Source organism: Drosophila innubila (genome assembly GCF_004354385.1).
Source record: "Drosophila innubila isolate TH190305 chromosome 3R unlocalized genomic scaffold, UK_Dinn_1.0 2_E_3R, whole genome shotgun sequence".
NCBI lineage: Eukaryota > Metazoa > Arthropoda > Insecta > Diptera > Drosophilidae > Drosophila > Drosophila innubila.
Window position 1 is genome coordinate 11,123,329 of NW_022995380.1, and position 20,814 is coordinate 11,144,142.

The window sequence follows — 20,814 nt, forward strand, 5'->3', positions numbered from 1 at the left end:
GAGCTTGCAGAATTTCAACTAGTTAACAAGAGTTGCAAGTTTAATTGATCCAAATGCTGGACATGTAATGTGGCAGTCTTATAAACCAGGACAAACTTTTATCAAATTTTACAAGTGAGTTTAAAATATCATCGATAAGGCCTCAACTCAACCAGCAGCTGCAGAGCAGCACATTTTATTATTATTCTTTCTGTTCTTTTGTTTTCCTTTCGGTACTTAGTAGAGAGCTAACGACATTACCTCGAGCAGTTTTAAGCTTCTTTTACCAACAGAATGAGCATGAGTGAGTAGGTAAGGTAGTTGAGGGAGTGTGATGGAGGGAAAGAGTGGACACCGCATACGTGCCCGGTTTAAATTATAAAAACTTTTGCATTTCCTAAAAGTTTATGCATGAAATTTTATAGAGCGCACAACTACTTGAGCTCCGTTTTTATAGAAATGCATTAAAACGCCGAGAAAATAAAGGCCCGGTAAAACCTACCAACCTACCGTTGCCCCATCCACCCGGAAGTTTCAGCTATTGAGAGTTGCAACACAGAAGCAGCGTTGTTGCCACTTTCTGTGCCGGTATTTGCATAGAACAAGTGCTCCACATCGATGTGACGCCTCTCCGTATGTATATGTATGTGTGTGAGAGTGCGAGTGCGAGTGTGTTAGTGTATGTGGGTGTGGCAATGTGGGCGCCACACTTCAAACTTAGTGACCATTATGCATGCAAGTCTCAATATATTTCACATGAATTTTAATGAAATTTGCAATGTATGCAGAAATGCGGAGAGTTCTGCCTTCGTCGTCTTCGCCTGGTGTCGTGTCGTGTCGCTGACCAGTGTTGGGTAACTGCTTCAGTAATTGCCACAGCCGAAAAGTGTGCTATGAAATTTTTGCAAATCACATAATGCATAATTGCACTGCCACAAGGAGTGGATCATAGAAGAGGGACAGGGGGACAGGGGGACAGCCATTTGGCATGGATGCGGGCACAAACTTTTGGCGCATATTAATTAGCTCGTTTATCATTTGAACACTTTTCTGACAGTCAACGCGGGACTGCTCAAGCCATGTAAAATTAATTAAGTTGCGCCACAAGCAAACTCTGAGGACATATTCACATAGCTGCCAAAAGCAAACTAGCAACAAAGGGAAATCACAGAGAGAGAGAAAATGACGAGAAAACAGTGGAAACAGAAGGCACAGCAAAGAGCTGACTGCAAAATGAAATCATAATTAATATTGGTAAAATTGGCAAGGGCAACGCCTGCACTCGCTGAATGTTAAAACTTGCAACAATTAAAAATTGTACGCATTGTGTGTATTTCTTTCCTCTTCTCATCTGACTCTCCGGTGTGCACAATAACTGACAGGCGGACACCCGGAGAGGCGGAAAGGCGGACAGACGGACAGACAGACGGATAGACGAGCAGGCGACAAGACGAGTACGATTCAAACTTTTATAATTAAAATTTTGCATTTTCGCTCATTCTTTTTGTTCATCTTAATTTTCTATTTTTTTGGACAGCAATGAAAAAGTAAATGCAGCCAAATCATAAAGCTACATGAAAGAAAACTTTCCAAGCCAAGTGCGAATTAAATTAATTTTCAACTGATTTGATTTTTCGAAAACTGTGCGAAAGTTTTCGCTCTTAAATGCGAGAGAGAGAGAGAGGGATGGAAATACAACTCCTACTTCGAAATGTGGAGCGAAAATAGTAAACGGTGTGAAATATATATGCAAAAGACTATAGAGATGCAAAGAGAGTGAGGGAGAGCAATAGAGAGAAAGGAGGTAATTTTAACTTAGAAATAAAAATGTATAGATAAGAAAAGTTGTGAGAGTGAGTGAGTTAAAGAGGAAAATACAGTTTGAGAATCGACTTGAAGCTAGAATTCCCAAACAAGAAGCAGAAATACTCTAATAAGTGTTAGACATTAAATTGTTGAGATAGACAGAGATGAATAGAAAGACAGAAAGAGAAAACCAGAGCGAGTATCGACATCACAGTGAGATTCCGCGTACACTGCCTCGGGGTCAAATAGACTGGCAATAATTCAGTTCAATTTAGAAGCATCGACCCAAAGTGGCCAAAACAAGGCTAAACTTTGGGCAGGATGAGACGGGGCAACAGCAAAAGCGCAATACGATTGCCAAATAAATTTACATAATTCTTCAGTCAAAAACAGGACCAGCAGCATTAGGATCCGAAGGAGGAGGTCTGATATTTATGGGTGTAGCTTAATGACGGTTTAAAATGCTGTGCGTGGAGGTTGTAAAGATCCCTCTTCTTCCGTCTGGCCACATCCTGCCGAACGGATGGTAAAAGAAATGAAAATAAACCACACACATAGGCACATTCAGGCCCAGCATTATGCTAAAACAAATCTACATAATTTAGAAGAAGGCTGCCAATGAAGCAGCCTACCAATAACAACAAATCGGGGATGCGTCTGTCATTGGAGCACGAATCAAAAGCCGGCCTCCTTCAAGTTTCAAGCGAATTGTTTGCGGATGTTAAGAAAAATTTGTACATCAATCGATTTGGTTTGATTCTTTGCTAGACAGGCAATCGGGCCAAGTTAGTAAGCGGTGTTGGCCACATAAGACTTACATAATTCATAGCGTTGTACCCTTAGATTGAGTACTTGGGTTGTGCCAAGAAGGTCCCTTCTCTCCTGATTGCCAACAGTAACTCATTTGGCACAAACATAGCGGCAAATGTTTGGTAAATTGGATTCATCCATATGCTTCTTTTCAATGCTTAAACTTGTATCAGCTTATATCTCACTTTGCTTATTTGAAACTTGACCAATTAAAATTTGTATACATAAATATTGAAATGGCATTCGCATTGTTCTAAGTATTTGACTGCGATGTTGTTGAGAGAAATAAACAGAAAAAAAGTTAAGAAAGTTGCGTTAATATTTGCACTGTTAGACAGATCTAAATTATGCTTAACTCATTTTGATAAAACATGAACAAGAACACAAACTGTGTGTGACTGAGTAAGAATTAAAAGTCCGACTTTTCCCCGACTTTTCTCGACAACAGCAAAGTTCAGGCAGAAAAAAAGTTTAACTCGCACTTTGTTTTCCATGCACAATGCCAGAATGAGGCAAGGGGTCAGAGTTGGGCTTGGGATTGAAATTGGTTGTAGGCAATCGTTGCATAAAATTCAGCGCAGGATCATGGGACGTTGCGGTCTTTGGATAAAACAATGACTTCCTTGTGGAACCAGCCAGGTAAAAAGCTGCGAGCTTCGAACAGAAGCGCGTTAAGCACTTTCTTTTCATTAATATAAATGCTTCAAAGTTAATCCAGCAGAGAAAGAGAGAGTGAGAGAGAGAGAAAGACCGAGCTGGCACAAAAGCCAAGACCTTCTATTCTGTCCAAGATGCTTACTAAGAATGCAGGCTAATCCTTCAGTTTTGAACTTTATCTCAGAGTTGGCCTCCATCTACAACGTTCGCCTTTGTTGGATTACATTGGCCATGCAAAATTATTTACTGCAGTGCAAATGACGCGAACTGTGTGGCTTTGTGGTTTTTCATAATTTACGTGACCCTCCCTCCACTTCGACCTGCTCTTACCACACTTTATATCCAGTGAAAAGGACGTCACGCTCGCTTCCGCGCCTTTGCCTGTGTGGTGCACATTTGGCACCATGTTGCATGCCATCCACCTTCTGATTCCACCTCACAGATGAAAGTTGACCAATGGCTGCTTATCAGGCGAGAACATGTTTCTACGGAATTTCATTAGGCTTCAACCCCGCCCCTCATACAACCGCTCTCTCTCTCCCCTGGTGCTGTTATTGCCTAATGTCCGGTTGTTGGCCTTTTTTTATTGCGTTGTCGTTGTTATTTGTCGCAGCGTTGGCCATGGCCGCTAATGGCGTTACTTCGTTAGTCGTGCGATAAGATTTTCCCAACTGCCAATGGAGTCAAACATATCTGGTAGCCATTGTTTCACTCTTTAAAGATCACATGTCAAATTCCCACATTGCCAACAAACATGAACATATTTAATATAAAAAGCGTGCGTCAATTATAGTCCCAGTTGGTTGGAAATTTCGGCGCTATTTAAATAATTTAATAATCAACTCATTTCATTTTTTTTATCCCAGTAAGTATTCAATGATTTATAATGTTTATTGACACAGGCTTTTCTAATATTATGCCACGAGTACACGTATATAATTAAAGAAGTGTTGTTTTTAAGCTGCAAAAGTTACCTACTTTTGAATGAAATGTTACTAGTGGTAGATTCTGTTCATGCTTCGACTATTATTGATAATCTTCAGGTTTCAGTGTGGCTCTAAAACAACAATAAAGTATAAATGTCAAGTGTGCTCAAGGTTATCGTTTTGTGCTAATTGTGGGGCTCGAGTACAAAGTACAAGTATGCGCTGGTGTCTTGTAATTGCCGTGTATACAACGCTGAAGAGCCGTTACTCAATCAAAGCCGCGTGCATGGCCGCTTGTCACGAGAGAATCTAATTCGAATTAAAGTTCAGCCAAGCGCTTACACAATCCAATCGCATAAAAGTCAAAGGATGTGGAACTGCTTTAGGCCCAAAACCAGTCGCTTTTCCAGGCACGTTTACCATGTTCACGTCTGTCCCGAGCAACTGTCGCACGCAACTGTCACAGCACGAAAGGCTGCTTCCTCCTCCTGCTGCTTAAGCTGAGGCTCAACGACTCTACAAGGCAGTTGAAACCACAATCATTCACATTTAAATTAACATTTCCCGGCGACGATTATCCTAATTGGGAACTAGCCGACTCAGTCAAAGTCAGTAGACTACACACCCACACACACATAACCATGTCTGTGTTACCAAAAAAATGTTGGTAAATTTGCATTAGGTGCTTCACATTTGTTTAAATAAAATTTCGTGTAGTTAGAATTTTTCAAGGCACACGCGAATTTATATACTCGTATTATATGGAAATTAAAACAAACGAAATTAATCAAATTAGCATTTCATACAAATAGCAAAACATTAGCTTGCCTTATGGCAACAATTTGTTAATGATAAGTCCTTCAAGGAATGAAGGACGGTCAGCCATCCCAAGGGTCGAGCTTGATTGCACAATTTCAGTTTGTAAATCCAACTTGAAATTAAATTCAAAATTATGTTCTGACAGTACAAAGAGACAAAGCTAGCTGGTATTTTAAGTTGGTTGGACTTATGCCCTGTCCTGGCTTTAGCCCGCCTATAACTCCTGATGTACGACTTACATAAGTTAAGAAAGTCCTCGTGTTCCTCCTGCCTCCGTCTGCAGCCATTACGCTTTTACTGCCTTACAAGGTGCAGGCAATAAAAATTATTTATTGGCCAAAACTGTTAACCGACGTACTTACATATCCTCAGAACAATAGCAGATTCTGTCAGCATGTTTCTGATTAGAATAGATGAACACAAAGGGCCATTGCTAGAATATTTAAAATCTTACATTAATTTTTCAAAATTATCTTTAGGATTTACCGATTAACTGTAAAGTGCATCAGATAACCGTCATAACCTAAGAGATGTAAAGAAAATGCTTATTTTAAAACACATTTTGTGCTGACTGACTACCAAAGTACAACCTAAGGCGAAACATTAAAAAAACTGTGTTTGATTCAAGTATTTCGTATCCGAGATCATCGAACTGTTAACACCATCACTCGGAATACGAAATATTATTCCGTGTACAAGTAACAAATTCCCATTTTGTAGAGGTAAAAGAAAATAAAGGTAAATCGAAAAGTGACAATATGCTTAAAAACTTAAGCCTAATGGCATGGCATTATACATATTTATGTGTGTGCCTAAAAACAGGTCAACAATAAGAGCTCTATGAGAGAACTAGAGAGAACTTTTAATTAAGCGTTAAATGGTGACCTGAGTGAAAGTAATTCCGAGTTTAAATGAATTGAGAACAATTGTAATTTTAATTTTTATTCTTATTTTCATGTGTTGCTGGAAGCACATACATATACATCCGGATGTGTATGTGTGTGCGCAAGTGTACATCCACACACACACACAAACAAGATAAAAGCGTACATGCGGAAAACATTGACTCTTTTATTTATTTCGCGAATTTGTTGTTTTTGGTGTTTGTAAAAACGTCAACTGAAACACTTGACGTTCACTTTTGACTTAATGTAACCCGCATACAGACATTGTGAATCAGACACACAGTTATTCACACACAAGTACACAGTCACTCACACTCATATATATATATAGCAGTGAAAAGACCAAATGATGTCGTCGCCCCTTATCCGAACAATGCAGTGTACTCGACTAACAGATACTGCGCCTAAATTTATATGCATATTTCTCGTTTATTATTTCAGGAACGAAGAAATGGTTAATATTTTACAGAAAATATAGTAGAAAGATTGAGGTTAAAATAAGTATTTACAAAGAATCTATATCAAATTGTTGCACCTTGATTAATTAATTTTGTACTCACATTTAAGGGATATGCGACAGTCAGTCACTGCTCAAAGTGCAGCAGAATGAAAAACCGACTTTTCTAACGAGATTGAAATGTGTCTGTGGTTGTGTATTTTTTTCCTACAAAGTGCTGAAAAAGTTCTTGACTCAAAAATTAGCAAATTTATGACATATACTCTGGTATACGTATGTGTGTGTGTGTGTGTGTGTTTGACGTCTAGTCTAGGCCCATTTGACAAATCTGCTTCAGGGCATAATCGAGATTTTTTTCTGATGTTCTATTTCTGTTTTTGTTTTCGTCTGTCAAAGGCGTTAAAATCAAACAGAGAGGAGACATCGAGGTGAATGTGAAGGTGACAACAGCAGCAACAAATGGACATGTCACGCATACTTAATATGCTAGAGGGTTGATACAAACACATGCACACAGTCCCCTCCCTTAACGAGAGGTCCCTCTTTTTGTGGGTTCGCGTCTAGGAGCTTGTTATGATTTTGTGTTGCCCTTTTTGTGATTTTATTGTGTGAATATGTGGCACATTATTCATGATTAGGTTGGGTTGTTGCCCTACGCTTAAAAATGTGTGGGGATTTTTTTAGCTACCCCTAAATTTGGGGTGTTTCTGTATGTGTTGTGGGTGCACAGTATGTTTCGTAAGTATGCCGTCAGTCGTGCGTAATGCAGCCTATATATCAGAGGACAGGCAGCTGAATTCCCAGCTATAAACCCAATTCGTAGCTTAATTAGCCAAAGCATCTATTGTAGAACTCAAATCCGAACGCTAATGAGGCCAATAACTCAATTGTGGCAAGAGTAAAGTGAAAGAGAAACAACAGCGAGACACAAATCTAGAAAGTCTTAAAACGTTTACACGCCATTTAAATCAAAACTAATGCCCAGACCGAGTTTTACAGGGCACCTGACTCCCAACCTCCAAATTCCTCTTCCCCTCTCACTTTCTTCTTGTATTACTCTGTTAGCCAAGTTGAAAATCATTTCGTTTTAATGACTGACTCCACGCTTCGTATAAACTTTTTAATTACAAACTTCAATTACAATTAACGAGCGCGCCAAGAACCTAAACAAAAAGTCCAACATCAAGAGGACCAAGGACCAAGGACCAAGGACCAAGCACCAAAGAGACACTGAGCTCAACTTGGACACAAGTCAAGCCCACACCGCTTTTTAAGTTGCTATTGGCTCAAAACACTTGCATAATTGTCTTGAAAAAACTACTCCGAGAAGGCAGTCAACAAAATAGATTGCAAAAAAAAAAGGTATATAAAAAGCAGTTGACTTTGCTCTGACCATGCTGTCTTTAAACAAATACATCTACAAATACATGTATAAGCCATGTCCATGGATGATTAAGAATAATAATAATTAAAGCCCACGCTGCAGTCTCATTACATGCTTTTATGTAGGCTATCAATTTTCCATCCCTTCCGCCTGTTTCTTCAGTTTCTGTTTTGCCTTGGCTTCTTAATCCTTGACGTCTTCATTATTTAAAATAATATTGGTCTGCTAAGACTCAAGCAAGTATTAAAAAAAACAGCGCAAGATGCAAAAATAATGTTTTTGTTTATGAGCTCTTAATGAAGTGAACATATTTAAATGTTGTACATTTTATAAATTTTTATAACAAAATATGTATTTTTTTATTAAGTATAATTTTAATCAGCTGTAGATTATTTAATTCAAGAGTGTTTATTTTCATTAAATGGGAAATGTCTTAAAATCTAGTATAATTTACACTTGGTAGCAGGATTCATGGGTGTGCCCAATTCACACTGAAAATCTTTGGCAAATTCGTCAAAGTTGGAAAGAGGTCCTATTACCCGATATTCACCAGGAACATGTTCATCCGTTTCGACCTGTGAACTGCGCAAAGTTGGTTCGACATCATTGCACCACACTTGGGCGTAGCTGATGAAAAAGAGCTGCGTGTTGGTGTAATTGAGTTTGGGCAGCTTATTCTTGCCAGCTTCGTTGACGTTGACTCCTGAGGTCTTCTGAGCATCCTGCCATCGGCGATAGGCGGTGTAGGCCACACGTAGACCGCCATTGTCCGCGATATTCTCCGATTGATCTTTCGATGGCGGCAGCAAGCGTCCGTTGTAGGAATATTTACTGTATTGATCCGTAAAGCAGCTCCTGCGGTTCAGGAAATTTGCTGTGGACTCCTCATCCCACCAATTATTAATGTTGCCCACCGCATCGAACTTACGTCCCTGACTGTCAAATCCATGAATCAGCTCGTGGCCAATAAAAAAACCCAATGTGGAAAATTTGATGGCATTGGGATAACTGGAGGCCCAGAGAAAGTATGGTTGAAGCAGTGCCACAGGCACATTGATAACGTTCTCCGGCGGATAGTACATTGGTGTGAAGCTAGGGAAATTGTCCACTGGTTTGACAGGCTGACTCAGGAGCTGTCTGGCCCTGTTCGTTTTTACTTCGAACACATTCTTTAGGTTGGAGATATAGCTCTCATTCTGCAGGTGCATATCCCTAAAATCTTTGGACAAATCTTCGTTAGCATATGAGCTGACCTGAAACAGAAACCGAAATGATTATAGTTTTTAAAACATAATGTATAACATAATATAAAAATTATTTGTTGCACTATATTAAAAATCTTAAATGTCCATTCCTTTTTCTTTTTCTTTTATCTAAAAGAAATAAATTAAATAAATTTTAATTTCATTACAAAAATAAAAAATTCGGCTCATTTTTCTAATTCCTTTAATAAAGTTTAAAAATTAAAATTATGCACATACAAAAAAAAAAGATCTTTTTATTGTGCAGACATTTAATAATTTTAAATTGAAATGCTTATAATATAATTAAATAAAAAATAAATAAGAGTTGTTTAATTCTGATCAAGAAGAGAGCTTTTCTTAGTTTTCTTGTTTAAAAATATAAGTTATTCCTGTTTCTAGTATATCTTATTTAAAAATAATTTATCTGAGGTTTTTTAACTAATTTTCGATTTCTCACCTGAAGCCTCATCGTTGCCAGCTTTTCAACAGCCTTCTCGCGGGTTGTGTTGCTAATCCAGTTTAAAGATCGATCGGACAGCAGTTGCTGCTTAAAGGTTTCCTTAAGCTCGCTCCAGATGAGCTCGATATCGGAGGCAGTGGCTTCGTTGTTGTAGCGTCGATAGATCATGTTATCCAAGTTCTTGGAAAAATACTTTTGAGTCTCCGCAAAACAGTCTGGCATCTTGGTTGATTTGTCCATTGGAAGAGTAAATTTAGCAATCAGTTTAAAAAAAATGTAGTTGGCCAGTATCCGTTTAGAAGTTTTCTTCACAACTTTGATTAGATTCGTTTTATAATGCGGATTGAAATCAAATACATTTTCGACAAGTTTTTTCATTGTTATTTCAACGAGATGTTTCACATTTAAATCAGGAGCATATTTACTCTGCATTTCATCAAGTGTCGTCTTTTTAGAAATCTGAATCAGTTGACTACCACTCAAAATACCATTGGCAAGTTGCACTTCAAGGTCCATGAGCTCTGAGGCCGTTTTTTGCGCCAATTCGGTCTCAACGCCTAAATAAATTTGTAATATTTGTGCCATATAGTCCTGATATGTTTTTCGATAAGTTTCAGTGTGTTCCTCTTGATACATGCTGCGGGTTTGAAGTGCAAAGTCCTGTGCAACAATATATACAATGTTGACCTTATTGTCCATCAGGTCCTTTTGTACCTCTGTTCCCACGATAATATTGAGACCGTAGTAAAAACTTATGGCTGCCGTGGTGTTCAACCAGTCAAAGTTTGACGCATTCCATTTGTCTCCCTCCAGCACGGGCATCGAACCGAACACTTTAATCAGAGACCTGAGCTCATCTTGATATTCCTTATCAATGCTCGTCACACGGGTGCAGGACTTGTAAAAGTCCCTTACCTGCTTGTCCTCTTCGGTATCCCGCATTGTATCTTCCTTGTTGAGAAACTTCTTTATCTTACGATTAACTGCTTCATTCATCCTCTCTAACAGTCCAGTTGACACATGAATTGCATCGGCCTTATTAATCCGTGGCCAATTGCCGCAGGCAAATTCGTAAAAATTGTTGCACGGATCGGCGTTTTCATTCATAAAACTTGATATTTCGGCCGCCTTCGATTGTCCCAATATCGCATCAATATACCGACTGCTCATTTCACTGCCAGAGATTAAATCAAAGCCTCGACGCTGTTGAAATGCCCAGCCACTTTGACCAGCTGCGAGCAGCGCCAATCCGTATAGTATACGCCGTAGAGAGTAACTCATTTGGTCAGGCATCTCATATGCTCCGTTGTTACGTTGTTAGTTATTCAATTGACAAATTTTGACTAAACGCAGAGTTCTCATCTTAGTTGTAATAGCGCTCCCTCTATAGCGGCGATCAGCATATTTTAGTGTTATCGCAATTGAGCCGAAACTCACAATCATTAGCATTGAGAATTAATCCAGTGGTTCGATGATTAAATTACTACATTTTCATCAAACCACAACTAAATATAAAATGTTTTTAGAAGCTTAATAGAAGTACTATTAAATCTTGCTCTCACAATTTCTATGCTATCAGTACAGTTAACTTTTTTCGAAAAATCTGAATAGGGGTATTTTTTTTGTCTTTGTAAGTGCTTGTGCGTCTCTCTGGCGTCACTAATAGAGAGCTGCACAAACACAACAATTATGTTGATCAATAGATGGCGCTTATTCGGAAGAATAAATATATCCGAGACAAATTACCAAAGATGGCGGTTGTGTGACAAAATTCATTAAATTAAATGTATTAATTAATCTAACGCCATAAATAAATTCACTGGTGAAATTTACTATGGACCTGTAGAAAAAGAACGGTTCTTCTGCGTTTGTGTTGTTATATGTTTGGTCTATTTCAAAACAAATTATTAGAACATTTAAGCTTACTGTCAAAGATACAATATAACCTAGTGTTTGGTAGTACTGAAGTCGATTTTCAAAATATTTTGTGCAGCTCATTAATTTGTACAACAACTTTTAGTAGTTGCTGTAGTGTTGTTGTAAATAATGCTTACAATTCCATGCTACGTTATATATATATAAATACTTGATGAGAAATCTCTTAAATTAACTTATTAAGCAGTTCTAGAAAATTTCAGACTTAATTTTAAGGCTTGAAGACTCAGATAACTGAAATACTTATTTTGATGATTTAAGTCAAATCAAAAACTTTTCAATTTGATGCACTGTTAGGAAAAATGTAAAAGTTTCACTCGAACAATTGGCATGTTTTTGTATTTATATTTAAATGTTGTCTGCAATATTTGATAGCACCAAAATAATTGTACTTTTTCTTTGTGGATTGATATGTGAATGTGATTTGAACTTGCGGCATAAATTGGCGCAAGGAATTTGCAATTTCAGTTGGCAGTCGATGTCGAGGGAGTCTATTGAATTTCATCAAACACCAGGCAATAAATTGTCGAAAAACATGAGCTGTCCTCGTTGTTTGGTGGCATATCTGATGGCACACCTGATCCTGGGCATAAAAAAAGAGCCAACTATGAATGCAATCACGACAAAGTTTATAGCAAAAATCAGTGAGAAAGTTAGGGGTTGGGGAGACTGGGTGGGGGTGGGGGTGTAAGGGGCAGACTGAGAGTGCAGCTGCCACCAACGGTGGCACTATTCGCATCATCATCAAACAAACCGCAATGTGTGACAACAACTTTGCATGTCTTACTAGCATTTAACATTTGCGTTTCGTGTTTCATGCTATCTAGTTTGTCCTCGTCCTTTTCCTCTTCTTTTATCTTTCCATTTTTTTGTCCTTTACCAAATATTGTGTCAATTTACAGGTGTGTGTGTGTGTGTGTGTGTAGGCAAGAGACAACGGGACAATAAAAGCGAAATTGAAACGCAAGCAATAAGTTACGAAGTCTTTGTCAAACAAGTTTTATATTGCATGTACATTGTACATGCCACACAACAGAACCGAAACTCAGACTGCAATTGCAAATGCCGCATTCAAAAGAGAAAATTGAAAATATATATTTTTATGGAAATAGTAACAAACAGCTCAATAAGCTGAAACACCATCGCGAATGCTTAATGAACACATGACACGTCAACTGAGAGCAAAGGGAAATCAATTATTGTGGAAATCTTTTAACCATCCATTAGATAACACACATGTGAAATAAACAAACACTGCAGCATGAAGCTGGAAGGGAACTGCATTGGAAACATCACCAAAACATGTTCGAAGAGTCTTTAATAATTGACCGTGCTTGTCGTACTGAAATCATTGTTCAACTCGTGCTGACGGCACAATTCAATAAATTGTTTTTGTTGCCGCTGCCAATTGCCATTGCCATTTACCATTTGCCATTTGCCATTTGGCATTGGCCGTTTGCCGTTTGCCGAGCGACGATTACAACAATAACTTAAACAAATACAGTGGACGAGTACTCGCCCAGCATCTGGTGCAGCCAACGTGACGTATACGTAATATTTCATTTGTACAATGTACACGCGGCAATCCCAGTTGCGTATACGTCTCTGTGCGTGTGTGTGTGTATGTGTGTGCGTGTGCGTGTGTTTGCATTTGCCACATTCTGGTATTGGCATAACAAAGGTAAGCTGCAACACGACGCCTACAAGCGTTTAAGCAAAGGTTCAACACCGCTATTTATTTAATTGCATTCAATTTGCGGTTAATTGTTAAACAATGCCACACAACGGGAAAGAGTGTACGAGACCTGCTATCAACTTCCTTTGACCGGACAACAGCTGTACAGGGCCAGGAGTCGACAGTCGGCAGTCGTCGTCGGCAAATCGGGAATAGGAAGGGGGCTACTCCGTCCTGTGGTCATTCAGCTCAGCTGGTCAAGTGTATGCTTGTTGTGCAAACAAATACAAGTGCGGTTTTAATTGAACTCAAGTGGCATGCTGCGTTCCGTTGTGCTACGCTGCGTATACTCAATTTTTACACACGAGTGCGGCCAAGTGTAAAGCTGAGGCCAGTAGCGAAACAAAAGGACGCTTGCTCTGCGGGCCTAATGAGTGAGCAAATATTTGCTTAAAATCGTTCGCAAATTAAAAGTAATTAGCTTTCAACTTGGCCATAATATCTGCAAATTGTTCGCAGGCCCAACGCTCGCTCTACAGAGAAAGAGAGAGAGAAAGAAAGAGAGAGAACGGGCAATTTATTTGCCGGGAAATTACGACAAATTTCATATAAATTGCAGCTGATAAAACGAAACAAATAACAATTATAGTAAACAAATCAGTTTCAGTTAGCACGTACAGCAAATTGGCGGCCAGACTTGGCGTGGCCAACAGCTCCCAACTGCAATTGTTGACCAGTAAAATTAGCATGCGAATTCGAAATAAAGTAAGTCCACACTTCAATGAACGCTAATCGGCCCAAATGCAACTGTTTCTCTGTGTGTGTGTTTAGGCCTGTTTGTACACAATTAAATTGTGGCCAAAATGAATCAGTGCCTCCTATGGCCAATGCAGATTCATGCCGCATTCAAAATTCAAACAAAAATTGTAATCGCATTTTTAAGGATTACAAACATGTAACACGTTTTTGGCCATAATCCATTGCGTACATTTTTGGCCCGCAGCCTGAGACTTCCGTTCCATCCCCATTCCCATTTGCACTCCCTTCCAATCCAATCCACACACGAATCCCAGGTGAACTTTTGCTACAAATTTCGCTGCTTTTTGCGGTTAATTGCTGCATGCGAATTATTTTATGTTTTTATCGCAAATGCAATTCAATCGCGATATTTATAATTTATTTCAGCAATTAGTTTTGTTTGCGTTTGAATTATGCAATTTAGTAGTCACCGAACTGTTAATTATAATCACACACACGACTAGATATACATAGATACGCCTGTGTGTTAGTCTCGACTTAAATTTAAATTGCAAATTTACACATACATAAGAACAAAAATGTGTCGCACACAAAAGCTACTTCAGAATGTGTTGAGAGAAAGAGAAATTGTAGCCAGTCAATTCTAGACTCTAGTCGGTTATTGGGCTATCGGAAATAGTATGCTTTCCATTTAAACTTCGCCAAGTTAAAGATAATCTAGAATTGAACTGAGAATTCCTCTGGCGAAACGGAACAGACGGAGGAGCTAAGACAAACATCCGTGTCACCTGCCGGAACAAGTTGGAGATGTGATAGCAGAACTAAGAGAGCTGGACTTCTTCTCTTCCTTCGTTTTTGTCTACTCCAACGGATATCGCAATGTTGGCAATGAAAATAAATTCCATAAGAAACTGGAAAAAGTTGTGAAGTGGCAAAGACTTGCGAATATGTAAACAAATACTCGTAAAAAGGGCAACTGTCGCTGCAACCAAGTAAGAGGAAGGAAGGAAGCACACACACACAAATACAACTACATCCACAGCTACACATACAGATACATGCACAGCAGCCATTGGCAAACGAATGTTTATAGCACTAATTTTATTTGTTGAACTAACAAAAGCAACAACACAACTGCCACAACAATATCTGCAGTAAGGCAAACGCAAATAAATGTGCTTGGAAAGAAACATACGCGCCAGCCTGTAATGGTGGGGAGTGCACGACTAGAAGTTAAGTTCGTTACAAAAGTGAAGACTTCTTCTAAGAGAAACTATATGATATAATTAAACCTATGTTAAGAAAGATGTCAATATTATGTACCTAACAACTAGCATACCCAATTCTTTGGCACTACAGGGTATAAAGTGCGATCCAGGCAAATACATTGAGGGACATAAAACCCATACGACATTTGCCACATAGTCGAGGCGTCAAATACTGGCCAAGCAATTGGCAAATGCGTGAAAACGTAGCACTTCATTCACACCCACACACACACACACACACACACATGCTGCCATTAAGAAAGACCCTTTTCACCCCCTAGCCCTATAACTACAGCCATATTCCCTTCTTCTCCGGCGCTAAGTAAACACAAAAAGAAACTAAGGCTACAGTTGCGTCTGACGAACGATTTATACGACTATTTGGAACTGGTAACCGGTATGGGTTAAGAGTAGGATCAGAAGTAGGAGTAGATGTATGAGTGGCAGTGAAGATAGTAGTAGGAGTCGTGCTGAAAGTAGTAGAAAGAGTAAATGCTGCCTAAGTGTGCGTAAATCTATAAAGACGCACATCTGTCTCATCGCCGATGTCGCTTCAGTTACCAACGAACCTATCGTATACTTCACTTCCCTCTCTTTCTATCTCTGTTTGTCTCTCAATCTGTGTATCCTTCTGTCTGTCTGTCTGTCTGTCTGTCTGTCTGCCTGTCTGTTTGTCTGTCTGTCGGTTTTCATTGCCTGCCCATTGGTTTGTTTTAGTTCGTTTGTTAACACATCGTTTGCTGAATGTTTCATTCGCAGTTCCTTAAATGCTCTCTATAAAATTCGAAATCCGAACTACGAATATTCGTTTTATTATTTTTCTTCAAGCTTTTTCCGTCTGCTTTCTGTTTTCTGTTTTCTGTTTTGAAATTGATAGTTTTAACAAGATTATAATCTGTTTATTCTGCAAAGTGTAACATAAGAAAACAATTTAATTGCCCATGTAACGAATGTGAATTGTGTCCTTGTGCCCTTTTCTATTTGATATAAAATGAGATACATTCTCTTTTATGGCACTTTACAAGCGAAGAAATCTCTCACTCTCCATAGTTCGAGTATACCTTGAGTTTTGCTGAAATAATTTAAGCTTTATGCTTAAACTGTTATCGAGTTTCTCACTCTGACAAGATGGTGAAACTGTGAACTGGCAACAACAATTGAGCTTATTTCCGGCGGAAGCATCAGTGTTTGGCAATTTCCGGTCTGCTGCCGCCCTATCAAGGCATTTTTCTATGCACAGCATCTTACCAAGGCAATAAATGTTAATACATATTAGCCAAATACCTCCGGGACACACTGGTCAGCAATTTACTGATAACATATTCGTCATATGGAAAGTGGACAGGAAAGCCTCGCCTTTTGTTTTCGGATCTAAATTCGAATTCATTCATTCATTCATTGATTAGCATTGAATACTCTCGTAATCATCATCAATAATCTTCTTGAAAATACATTGCAAATTAATTTTGACAGCTTATGGCTACGATTAATATCAATTATTTGCCAATAGCTGCCAGTGCAGCTCATAAGCCTGCCCAGAACTTAAGCTGCAACAACACCAACAACAACAACAACAGCTATAGTACAATAGAAACGGCATCCCAAATGCGCATTTATTATGCCTCATTGATAACTGAATAGGAGCAAAGTCTTTGACTAGTTGGTTGCCTCGTTGGCCTGGATTTGAAGTCTCTGCATGTTCATTTTAATTGGTGTCTATCCCTCGGGATTAGCATAGTTATTACCAAAACGCTCAACTTAAAATCTCTAAGCCTGTACTCTTTGTTTATCATGGAGAATCACTTTAGTTTTAAACATGGACAAACTGCTGAGCCTTCGCAACGACAAAAAGTTCTCTCTTAAGTATTCAACAAATTGGTTGTTTAAAGTATTATTATGTCATCAACAGCTTACACCGCAAAAACAAAATGGCAATCTATATTATTTCAATCTATATTGAACTTTAAACCAAGTAGTTCAGTTCAATTTTGTTTTGTATTCATATTATTTTCAATTTAAAATTAGTGCATCGATGACACAAAAAATAATGTGCAAAATATATATAAATTATAAAACAATGCCTAAATTAAACTTAATTCCTGCTAAAATTTAAATAATTCGTGTCTTATCTGGAATTAAAGCAGTGCAAATATTTTGCTGTGTTACTGCATCCAAGTCAATTCCTGGATAGTTTTTGAACAGTGTAAATGTCAGTGTTAAATTATGCATGCCACTGTAGCAGAAATCCAAAATTAAATAATATTTATTTATGCAATTTTGCGGTAGACCAAATCGCATCTATTCAATTTACTATTCAAATTGGTCTAAATGTTTTCGGCTCCCCTCAAAATGAAGAAGCTTATTAGAGAGAGGTAAAATGAAAACAAATACAAAAATAAAATTTAATGTGATGTGAAATCGAAATAACAAATGTTGATTATTTAAATGTCTGCTTCGTTGTTCGTATATTGTGCGGATTCAAAGGTTATCAGCGAAGCCATTATCAAAGCGACAAGCTTGTTGTGGTTTGAGTGATTGTGAGCTATTCACAAACAGCGGCTGAATGTCAACTAGATCAGTCGTAAGTTGAAGCGTGAACAAGTCGAATATGAAATTACTGCTGATTATAGTAGTTCTCTTTGGTGCTGCTGTGGTGGTCAGTGGTGCAGAAGGCTCCATACTGAGTCGCCTGCTGCACCGGGAATCGAAAGTAACCACAACGACAACGCCGGAGCCGCGACGACAACTCTTCATACACAACAACGTGCCACCTGTGCCAGCTGGCTGCACAGCGCACTTCTCGTGCAGCAAGAAACTAGCAACGGGCACTCCCCCATTTCCCTGTGTCAAGTACTGCCTGAAGCGGATCGAGTGCCCCAACAACCAGATACAACGTGGCAAGCACAACGAGTGCGTGCAACTGGACGAGGAACAAGTGCTGGCCGAATCCGCGATAACCCAGCCAACACCAACAGCAGCAGCAAGCGATGGTGCCACCACCGAAAACATCATGATGGTGGCCATGATTGACTTCCCCTGCCAGCCCGGCTATCTGCCCGACAGTCGTGGACGCTGTCGTGTGATCTGGTTTTAGCATTATAACTTCAATTGTTAGTTGTGAGTTAATAAAGTCAAAAGTAAACAATATGAATGTGTCTGAGAGATGTGAAAGGGGGGGTGAAGGCGGGTCTCTCGTGTGGCCAACTATTTTGTCTAATTACATACACAAAAACAAGCTGAAAAACAAATTGCTAATTTGCACGTAAATAACTCTATTTAATACAGTGCGGTGTGTTAGCTTGGCCATAAAATGTCTAAGCCAAAGCCACAAGCTGCTGGCCAAGGCTAGCCAAGTAGACGATAAAAAAGTACAAGTATTTAAATTAACAAATGACAAAAGGCGTAGACAATCACGTGATTAACGCACATTTCCACCAGGAATTTTCCCCTGCCTTAAGCCAACTGTTAATATGATGCGCACCTAGCTGAAAGACAACCCCTAGACAATCCTCAATCCACAATCCACAATCCTCAATCCCCAAAGTCAAGCCATAAGATTGGCTGGCGTCTGGCAAAGTGAAATTTTTATGTGTCTTCGTCATGTTAATTGCTTGACTTTGACGAGTTCATTTCTGTTGTTTGTTATTGTTTTGTGTTAACGTTAAAGTTCTTGTTGGTTAGTGTGGTTATTATAAGCCATAATTTGTGCGCTTATAAAACTCACAATTTGCTGAAGTCAAGCGAAAAACGCAACTAACTTTATTAACTGACTGCGCAGCCAGAGCCAAGTTTGAGTTCATTTCAGCTCATTCTTTTTGTTTTCTTGATTTCCGTTTCCGGCGCCGCGCTGCCGCGCTGCCAACCGAGCCAACTTTAGCTGGCTTTCTGCCTCAGCTGCTGCTTATGGTAATCAGCTCATACCGAAAATTCCATCCTCTTGCCAGCCACGCCCCTTGCAACGCTGACTTGCCCACCTGTGTGTTTGTGTATGTGCCGGGATACCTGGCGTGGCATTTGGAAATTAAACCGCACACGGCCCTTAAAATTTTATAACTTAATTTTTTTTTTGTTGTTGCACAGTTTTCCGAGTTTTTCTTTTACATTTTTACCTGGTTTTGTTGTTGTTGTTGTTGTTGTTGGCTTTGGCATTTTTGTGAACTTTTTGATTTGATTTTCGCCTCCTGCCACTCACACTTTTTGTTGTTCGTAGTTTCGCTTTGTCAGACTGTGTGTGTGTGTGTGCGTGCGTTGGGTGTCTTCCACAACACACACACACACCCTCACACACACACAATGGCATAACTGTACTCTCTGTTTGTGCCGCTTTTGGGGATTGCCACGTGACCTGCTTTCAGCCGGGAATTGGCCATGCGAATTACAATAATAAACTTGTGAAATTTATTTTATACAGGAAAATACTTTTGCCGCGCTGATAAGCTTGATCTATAGGCAACAGGCATTTGAATGGCCCAGCGATAAGGACAATTGCCTGCGAAAGGGGAGACAGAGGGGCGTGCCAAGCGACCATTTGAAAGTGATTGAAAGGCAACATAATTCAATTGCTTAGGGCTAATTGCAATAATTTAAATGTTTTCTATTTTTACGCTATTTAAGCTATGCTTTGTTATGACTAAATATATACCCTTTACATAATGAACTTGCATAAGAACTTTATTTAAGTTATCACATATTTTAATAATTTCAGACATACACAAAAGTAAGAAAACAGTTTTGCATCTGCTGGCCGAGATTCCTCGGTTTATTCATTCCATTATTAAGTTTTATGTCCCCCAATTAAATAAGAAATACATTTGATAAAAAGAATATAAAATGAGCATGCAACTCAAAGAAGTAAGACGAATTGTTAATACCCTACACTGTGCTGCCTGCTTGACAGCTCAACTCCAATGGGCAGCGTAATGACAAAGCGAATAAGCTTTGGTTCCTATTTTAATAGTTGTGGGAACCTCAGCGATGGCAATAAAGGTAATGCAAATATAAACAGCAACAAAACCAACAACTAGAACTACAATTTTACAACAATAATAAATACAACGAGAGAGTAAAAGAAATAGAAGACCAAACCAAAGAATTTTCATTAAAATTCTCATTTACTTGCGCAATTATTTCTCTGCAGCTATTTTAATAACACTAATTTACCTTCAATTTCCAACTCGTTTTTTCCCATGCCGCACAAAGAAAACGAAAAACCGAGGCGAAGAAGAGCAGAATAGCAGAAGAGCAGAAGAGGAGAAAAAACAACATGCAGTTAAAAATATGCGCAGCTGGATGAGAATAAAACTGAATCACAGAAATGACATGCAATGATGCATTTTTCAATTTCATTATTTTGCTTTTTCTGTTTTTTTGCTCTTAATTTATTTCCAGCTTTGTGGAAAATAGAGATCCAAATGCGTTAACTCAGCTGGCCGCAGTTGCAGCAAACGAATGGCCAACTCAGTTCTGGCCATCATGCGAGTGACCATAATAATAACAGCTACAGAAGAGAGGGAAAGAGCCAACTCTCTCTTTCTCTTTCTATGTCTCTTGCATTGCAAATACATATGTATGAGGACAAGGCTATTTAATGGACATTCACAGTCAGTTTTCAATTAAAAAAGCTTTTCCGAGAATTCGTTTTCATGAGCCGCGACTCGTCGGATAGTTTGGCAAATGTGTTTTAACTCAATTAACATTTCATCCTTTAAACAACTTTTAGTTTTCACCTTG

General features: G+C 38.8%; 2 protein-coding genes across 2 annotated transcripts; one reads left to right on the forward strand and one right to left on the reverse strand.

Annotated features, from left to right (window-relative positions):
• Nucleotides 1-8,135: 8,135 nt before the first annotated feature.
• Nucleotides 8,136-10,740, reverse strand: LOC117792604 (neprilysin-1-like). The gene is made up of 2 exons (XM_034632809.1): nt 9,445-10,740; nt 8,136-8,996 (listed from the first exon to the last, which is right to left on the reverse strand). Exons 1-2 carry the CDS (start codon nt 10,738-10,740, stop codon nt 8,184-8,186), a joined length of 2,109 nt encoding a protein of 702 aa, XP_034488700.1. The 3' UTR covers nt 8,136-8,183.
• A 6,924-nt stretch (nt 10,741-17,664) lies between these two features.
• On the forward strand, nt 17,665-18,231 carry LOC117790221. Its single transcript, XM_034629566.1, has one exon. It carries the CDS (start codon nt 17,693-17,695, stop codon nt 18,176-18,178), a length of 486 nt encoding a protein of 161 aa, XP_034485457.1. The 5' UTR covers nt 17,665-17,692; the 3' UTR covers nt 18,179-18,231.
• The last annotated feature ends 2,583 nt before the right edge of the window (nt 18,232-20,814 follow it).